The 8,779-nt window shown below is 38.2% G+C and overlaps 1 protein-coding gene across 1 annotated transcript in view; it reads left to right on the forward strand.

Moving 5' to 3' along the window:
* The window catches only part of umps (uridine monophosphate synthetase), an 8,539-nt gene extending 5,182 nt beyond the window's left edge, over positions 1-3,357 (forward strand). Inside the window, exons 3-10 of the mRNA XM_015387260.1 lie at positions 77-201; positions 293-480; positions 950-1,047; positions 1,115-1,275; positions 1,352-1,469; positions 1,554-1,729; positions 1,820-1,934; positions 2,558-3,357. Of these exons, the coding sequence (XP_015242746.1) occupies positions 77-201; positions 293-480; positions 950-1,047; positions 1,115-1,275; positions 1,352-1,469; positions 1,554-1,729; positions 1,820-1,934; positions 2,558-2,736 (1,160 nt within the window). The 3' untranslated portion in view covers positions 2,737-3,357. The remainder of the gene's footprint in view (positions 1-76; positions 202-292; positions 481-949; positions 1,048-1,114; positions 1,276-1,351; positions 1,470-1,553; positions 1,730-1,819; positions 1,935-2,557) is intronic.
* Positions 3,358-8,779: the final 5,422 nt, after the last annotated feature.

Consider the following 8,779-nt stretch of genomic DNA (forward strand, 5'->3'; position numbering starts at 1 on the left):
TGCAAACTCCATGCAGAAAGACCCCAGGCCGGGAATTGAACCTTTTCTTATGAGCTTGATTTATCTATTCCTGTAGGAACCAAGAAGATGGTGGAGGGGTCATTTCAAGAGGGCGATACGTGTTTAATCATTGAGGATACAGTGACCAGTGGTAGCAGCATCCTGGAGACAGCAGAGGTGCTAAACAGGGAAGGGCTTAAGGTGAATGGTCGTTGATGTTTAGAATATTTAAGATATTGAGATAAGGAATTCTTTGATATTTATGGACTATTTTCCATTCTACGTGTCCAAGGTGACGGATGCCATTGTGCTGATGGATAGAGAGCAAGGAGGGGTGGAGATGTTGGCATCTCGGGGTATTCGGCTCCTGCCAGTCATCTCCATGTTTAAGCTGCTGGATGTGCTGCTTGCTGCCGAACGCATCGACGCCCAAACAGCCCAGAATGTACGCAAGTTCATCCTGGACAACAACACCTTCAGGTACTGCAAATGTTTTTGTTTTTTTATGATTTCCTACAAGGCATCTATCAGATCTGAAATATTACCTTCTACTTTTTATAATCCTAACAATAGGCCTTAAAAGTCTTAAATATGTCTAGATTTTTAGATACTGGGCCCTAATTTATTTTTATTTCTTAATTTGTAGTTCTGGCTTCATAAAGTTCTGGTTCATGAAATCTGCAAAGTCGGCAATGAATGGTAGCAATAATCCATGTTTAAGGGAATTTAATGCAGACATTTAAAGGTGAAGCACCAGGGCCGCATCAGATGAGCATTAATAACTACGGTACCTTCCACTTTACAGTTAAAGACTTCTTTTAGTTGTTGGTCTGTCACATAAAGCCACAATAAATAAACTGAAACATACGCTTTTTAAATGATGGAATATGAAAACAAAAAATGCATTTGCAAAGGACAGTGTTTACTTTTTGTTAACTGTCTGTTTCAGTCCCAAGAAAACAAACGGCAGTCATGTTCCAGCTCCCAAGAAGTTGTGTGTGGAACCAAAGCCAGGTTTAACTTACGCAGAGAGATCTGAGCTACCAAGTATGTTATATACAATTAATAAATGAAGTGGCTTTGACATGTGGTACTAAAACCAGTTTGCCTGCAGAAATCAACCCGCTGGCCTCCAAGCTGCTTAAGATTATGGAGGAGAAGCAATCAAATCTTTGCCTTTCTGCTGACGTGACAAGCAGCATTGAGCTTCTTCAGCTGGCTGAGTGTCTTGGTCCAAAGATCTGCATGTTGAAGACTCACTGCGACATCCTGAAGGTAGAAGAAAAGCTCTTTGTTACTTAGCAAAGTGTACAAAAACATTTAAACTCACAGTTTTTTTGTGTGTCGTCAGGATTTCACAGAGGAGTTCAGTCAGAAGCTCCAAGCCGTGGCTGAGAAACACAACTTCCTCATATTTGAAGATCGCAAGTTTGCAGATATTGGAAATACAGTGAAGCATCAGTATGAGGGTGAAGTAAATGTTAAAATTTAAAAAAGTTCCCTGTTGAATTGGATGTTTGTGGTTAAACTGACGTTGCGTTTGTGTTCTCCAGGTGGTGTGTTCAGGATCTCGTCTTGGTCTCACATTGTGAACGCCCACGCTGTGCCGGGGCCCGGGGTCGTGAAGGGCCTCAGCGCTGTGGGGAAGCCTCTGGGGCGAGGCTGTTTGCTTATTGCACAGATGAGCTCCCAAGGATCTCTGGCTACTGGTGAATACACAAAGGCTGTGGTAAGAACGCTTCTACTGGGGAATTTATCTTGCAATACGACCCTGAGGGTTTTACTGCAGCTTTGTGTTTGTTTTTGTTTTTTTGTGCAGGTAAAAATGGCAGAGGAGCACTCAGACTTTGTGATCGGGTTCATCTGCAGCTCAAAGCTGGTTGAAAAACCGGAATTTATCCACATGACCCCTGGTGTGCAGATACAGGCCGGAGGTAAACATCATGTCTGTGACCTGCTTTTCTAAGGATTTAAGATTTGCGGTCAACAGGTTGCATGTTTCAAGTCATCCTTCTTTGTTGTGAAATTGAAATGTGTTTTTTTCCTTTTGTTTTACAGACGGTAAAGAATCTTAAATAAATCTTTATCTGTTTTTGTGTGAAATAGATGCACTTATTTTTTATTTTAATGTTAGAAGTGCCAAGAAATGGTAAATTTCCTAAATACAGTAAAAGATCAATTCTAAACTAACTAATAAATACAAACTATAAAAAGTAATGTTTAAACATATTCTTAGAAATAATCCTAATAAGATTAGAACTTTGGTTATTTGTAGTTACATATATTTAAAAGCAAACAGATTCTCAGTGGTGCAACGCACTTTTCGTTGTACCTTTCTAAACAATCTAAGACAAATTTTGAAATCTTAGTTTCAACTCTGAATAAGTTTAATTAATTAGCTGTAAATAATGAGGCTTTCATTTTAATTTGTGCAACCATAAAATGAGAGCTGTAATTACATAATCCAACACAAGGTGGTGCTGTTGTTCTACATTTAATCCACCTCCCTTCCTCATTTACAGCTTTTCTGATCCACCTGTCTTTTCTTTTCTTCCAGGAGATTTGTTGGGCCAACAGTACACAACCCCTGAGGAGGTGATCTACAACAAAGGCTCTGACATCATCATTGTGGGACGAGGCATTTTGGAGGCATCTGATAGGCTTGAAGCTGCCGAGTCGTACCGAAAGTCAGGCTGGGACGCTTACATGCGGAGATCGGGTCAGATTGCCCAGTAAAACGTTCAGGAGTAGAAGTGCTGAACGACCGCCAAGGGCCTCTATGGGAGGAAAGCAAACATTCAGGGACTTTCTGGCCACTAGAAATGAGTAACACATGGTACCTGTAAAGATGTTATCAGTTCACATCCAGCTGTCTCATTTAAACACTTAATTGTGTTTTGAATTTAATTTCTTTTATCAAAAGCGGGCCTTAAATAATTAAGGGGAAGGTGCTTTGTTCTTCATGATGGACCACAGTTAGTCATTACATATTAAAGGGAGATCACAGATCAGGCTTTTCCTTTCAATAACTACTTCCTGTTTTATTTGAGAGAAATATACTCCACATTGCCTCATAAAGGCCATCTGGATGGCCTGAGTTAAGTCATCTTTGCTCGCTGTATGCATCAAAGCAGAAATCCCTCATAGTGCATCACTATACGTTCTGCAGGTTAATATGTTTATAGACATAAATTGATTGGAGCATTCGGTTACCAGAAAGACTAGTATTTAATGCGCCAAATTCAGAGAAAAAGATTCAGTTTCTGGCCGATGAAATGTGGCGTCACTACATGTCATCTGTTTGGTGAAGACCTCCTTTTGTCATTTTTCAATACTACTCTTTATTTTCTAATTTACCCTGAAAGAGTTACTGAGTTTTACAAATATATCGATATGGTGATTTGAATTTGGGCAATAATAAAAGAACATACTGATAGTTATCAGTTCTATGGTGCTCTAAAATGTATCATAAATAGATCTATTGTTCTTTACTCCAACTTGAAAAGTATTAACATTTGTTCTTGTATGTGATTACAGAGATATTCCTATGTTTTCTTCATTAGTATCAAAAAGCTTTAAGAACTCATAAAACATGTGACCAACTTTATCAGTGTTTGCCTGCTTGACATTGGGGTTTTTTGTTTTTTATTTGACGTCTTTTATGACAGTTTTGCAACATGAAACTGCTGGTAATGCTGAATGACGAGCAAAAGGGAACAAAACTTGATTTATTACTGTACTGAGGATCAATGTTTGCCGTCCTTTCTTTGTAACAAAAAAATTAGGCAGTACACATGACTTGTGGCCTGATCTAAGTGTTTAGCAAAGACGGTAAAAACTGTTTACTTGATAAAATGTTGTATTCATGCTATTGGTGTTAGATCTGTTGTATTTCCTGGAATCATGTTCCTACTCATACAGAAATGTATGCAATATGCTTCTAAGTGTTTTCTAAGCCTGGAGTATTTTCTGGCTTTCAGTGCTGTAATTCCTGAATCTGATTTCCTAAAAGATAAAAATTTTGATTTTGAAAAATAAGCAACCAGAGTGACTTCTTGTTTTCATTCTAAATTAAAACAATGTATGAATTCCAATTTGATGGTTGTGATATGACATACATAAGCATTTTTTTATGTTTATGTCTGATTACTAAAGTAAAAAATACAAAAAAAAAGTTGGCCAATGTTTTGTGCTTGGGGAGCATTTCAGGAGATGATCAGTGGGAAACAAACTAGTTTTTGCTTGGCATTTGTAAAACTTCAGAGTTGGTTTATCTTTTTGTCTAAACACTGAGCTTTACCTGGAAAAGGTGAGATCATGCCTTTAGATGTTTACCTGGTTTAATAAGGTTTGACATCTGTAAAAACTATTTTGTTAAATATACAGTACAGACAAAAAGTTTGGACACTCTTTCAAAGAGTTTTCTTTATTTTCATGACTGAAAATTGTAGTTTCACACTGAAGGCATCAGAACTATGAGAAATATGTCTTATATTCTAGGTTCATCATAGTAGCCACCTTTTGCTTTGATTGCTGCTTCGCACACTTTCGGCATTCTCTTGATGAGCTTCTAGAGGTAGTCGCCTGAAATGGTTTTCACTTCACAGGTGTCTCCTGTCAGGTTCAATAAGTGGGATGTCTTGTCTATAAATGGGGTTGGGAGTATCGGTTGTGTTGTGCAGAAGTCAGGTGGATACACAGCTGATAGTCCTACTGAAAAGACTGTTAGCTGCTTTTTTTATTTGCCATAATACAAATTCTAAGTAAATAAAAACAAGTGACCATCATTATGTTAAGAAATTAAGGTCAGTCAGTTTGAAAAATTGGCAAAACTTTTTAAGTGTCCCCAAGTGCAGTCGCAAAAACCATAAAGCGCTACAAAGAAACTGGCTCACATGAGGACGGCCCCAGGAAAGGAAGACCAAGAGTCACCTCTGCTGCAGAGGATAAGTTCATCCGAGTCGCCAGCCTCAGAAATCGCAGGTTAACAGCAGCTCAGATTAGAGACCAGATCAATGCCACACAGAGTTCTAGCAGCAGACACATCTCTAGAACAACTGTGTGAATCAGGCCTTCGTGGTAGAATAGCTGCTAGGAAGCCATTGCTAAGGACAGGAAACAAGCAGAAGAGACTTGCTTGGGCTAAAGAACACAAGGAATGGAGGAATTAGACCAGTGGAAATCTGTGCTTTGGTCTGATGAGTCCAAATTTGAGATCTTTGGTTCCAACCATTGTCTTTGTGCGATGCAGAAAAGGTGAACGGATGGACCCTACATGCCTGATTCCCACCGTGAAGCATGGAGGAGGAGGTGTGATGGTGTGGGGGTGCTTTGCTGGTGACACTGTTGGAGATTTATAAAAAAAAACTGAAGGCATACTGAACCAGCATGGCTACCACAGCATCTTGCAGCGGCATGCTATTCCATCTGGCAAGCATTGTGAATAGATGTATTTATACAGTTAAATAAAAATTGGTCTCCTAAAATACTTTAATCCAGTTTCTTATATCTGCAAATTAAAATAATGTAGCTGCTGTTTACCAGCCCTATTTCATTCTTTAAGAAATACAAAATGGGAATAGATTCAGACACCCTAACCCCCTGATGGCTAGTTATCCTCCTTTGGATCAAATACAACGACCTTGGTGAGATGTTCTTGTAGCCATCCACCAGTTTCTAATAACAGGAAAAAATTGGTTAGACTCATCACCTCTGTGGTGTTTTAAGGTTTTCTTTCAGATTCAACCAGTTTCAAGTCACCGCTCAGAATCTAAAAAGCTAAAAGATCAAAGCTTTTACTGCACTTCACTACGTCTCATCCAGTCCTTGATGGGTTAACAGGTATGTGTTGGATGCTAGAGTTGCAGGACTTTCTTCTACTGTAGCTTTTTTTTCTCAAGCACAGCCTGCAACACCACAGATTTAATGATGGACTATGATTGTGAGCTGGTAATGCTGTGATGAAGAAAGTATCTTAATGCATTTTCCAGCTCATTGCTTCAGTTAGTAGGATATCTTTTCCTAAATGGTTAAGTTTTCTTCACTACAAATATACCCTTTTCACACATTCGGATTCAGGCTAATCTATCCAGCAGATGCTATTCCACTTATCCTGCTCTTTTTCTGCATTTTATCCAGAGTTAAGAGGTGTTAACATAGAGCAAATATTTTCTCCTTCCACACCTTTGGCGGTCAAACAGGTGTAGTTTCTTTCTAAATCAACAGGGACTTTCATGTGAACAGAAGCAAGACTCTTATCTGCCCAGTAATGATCCTTTAGGAGTTTTAAAGACACCTGGAGGTACTATATTCCACAGTGAAATATAGTAAAAGAAAGCATTTGATTTCAAATGTTTTCTTTTACTCATTAACACAGTAACTATAAAACTGCAGTAACTTGGTTTCATAGGGCAGCTCTTTCTTTTCAGCACTTTAGGGCAAACCTAACTGAAAATGCTGGCAAAAAACCCTGATTTTAACATCAAGCTGTGGGTATGGTTCTCTTTAATGGACAAGCAAGCGGGTTAGAGTTTATCAGAAAATGGGCGGAGTTAAATACAGGGAAATCCTAAAAGAAAATTTGTTTGAGGCTTAAAAAAGCCAGATGCTGGACTGAGGGGGTTTCTGAGGGTTAATGTTCTAGGAGAGCTGAGAGAATTTAAAACTGAAAACCAGTAATTCCCCAATAGCTTTATTCAGGTTTTTGGATGTAGTTTGACAACATCGTAAAAGGCTCAGAGGTTATGATCACTTCTGCAAGGCACATCATCATAATAATAATGAGAAACATACTTTCAAACCACTAATTTTTGCCTACATTTCATGTATTAGTATATATTTTCATTAGCTTCGTATTCCCCTTGCATGTTTCATTCAACTTTGATTCCTATTGTTTCACATATAACAACCTCTTAGTAGATAATCTAATTAAAACAATACCTTGGGGCGTATTTGCTCTGTAGCCTGATACATTTGTCTTATTGAGAAAAGCCCATTAAGCCATAGGTTAAAGACAGAATTGTCAGTTTGCAGCTGACAAGCCTGTTTAGTGTTTTATTTCTCAGCTGTCAGATTAAAGCTCTTTTTGCAAATATAAAAAAATATATATTTAGGAATATTGTTTTTCTTTTGATCCATGCACAACATTAGTAATAACATAAAAATGTCTTTTAGCATTCCTGTTGAGTTTAAAGAGGTAACAAGCCCTCAATTCAAGTTTTAAGCATCTGTGTTGCTTTAGAAAGGTAAAAGCAGCTTTTTGATGTTGGTGAGTTGGCTCCATGCTCTTGGTAACTTTATTCAAGGGATGTAACAAACAGATGGTTCTGTCTGTTGTGCACTGACTCAGTTTCCCGAAGCGTATTTGCATGTCCAGTCAGTCAGCGGGGACTAAATGCCACCCTCCCCCACCCCTGCAACATTTGGCTTCTTAGACCAGGGATAAATTCATGAGTCTATCGACTACAGCGAATTGCCAAGGTCCTGGTGCAGCAACTGTACCCTGCATCATCATACTACTAATGCAATATTTGAATAAAGGTATAAGGTTATTATTCTGAAATGTATTCTTTAGTTTAAAATACAATGTAACAGTACAGATAATTTACAAAGTTCCCTTTCTGTCTCAGTTTTAACAGAGTTCTTGCTCTAACTGACTATTTCTGACCAGGAGTCAGGTATTTCTGTTAAAGGCAGAACGATTTTCGTAGAATATCTTTCTTATATATTATTTTCAGGATAGAGGGACAGTTTTAGCTAAATTGTTGACAAACATCTTTTTAAAATCACCTTCTGCACCTTTAAAACTGTTTTTTTTTATTAGCTTCAAGGTCCCATATTATGCAACATTTGAAAATAAAAACAAATGAACAATGAGATCCCCAGAGCATGTTTTATGTGCATATGTGCAGGAAAAATTCCTTTCAAATTAGGCAGACAACACATACAAAAAATCTCCATATCCAGCCTTCCTCTGGACGGGCTGTTTTGGCTTCCCATGTCCGTCTCCTCTCGAAGACCGTGGCCCCGCAACCATGACAACCACTCAGAGTTTTTAAAGATAGTGGCTAAGAGTGTGAATATTACAGTGTTTGAGCTCAGACTGGAGCTTGACCGACTGGCAGCTACAGACCACTCTGGACAGCTTATTTCCCTTGAAGACATCATTAGGGGAATGCTTTCTAAATAGAGCATTTTGAACACAACTTAGCTAAGAGGTGGAGAAAGGCAAAGATAGAGGTGAAAGTTTTCTTTTTTTCATTTGTCAATCTCATACACATGCCTCAGAAAACATATGACTTACAAAATGTTTATAATGTGAATTATGCGTAATATGGGACCTTGAACATCACTAAACTCAGTTCATTGATCTTGTGATATGAGCTTAGTTATGCTCATTCAAGCATTTATATCCTTGCGTTTGGACTATTGCAACAGTCTCTTTACTTGTCTAAACAAGAAAGCTTGTCAGTCTTCTTTGTCCGTCCAAAACTCAGCTGCAAAATATTGCAACCATATCACATATGTGTTAAAATCTCTCCACTGGCTCCCTGTTGTGCATCTTATTCACTTAAATAATGTAGCTCTACAGATATACTGGAATACCTTTCTGTTAAAGCTGCTGCTTTGTAATGAACATCCTCTTGAGCTGCACCAAAAAAAAACAGTGGATGTGTTTTAAGCATCCCAGTATAACTTACCTAATGTTACCACTGTTTGTATTGTTCTACTTTAATGTCTTACTTTGTATGTTTTTATCACTGGGAAGTCCAGGGGACAC

The sequence above is a fragment of the Cyprinodon variegatus genome, unplaced genomic scaffold (assembly GCF_000732505.1).
Source record: "Cyprinodon variegatus isolate N-32 unplaced genomic scaffold, C_variegatus-1.0 Scaffold389, whole genome shotgun sequence".
Taxonomy (NCBI): domain Eukaryota; kingdom Metazoa; phylum Chordata; class Actinopteri; order Cyprinodontiformes; family Cyprinodontidae; genus Cyprinodon; species Cyprinodon variegatus.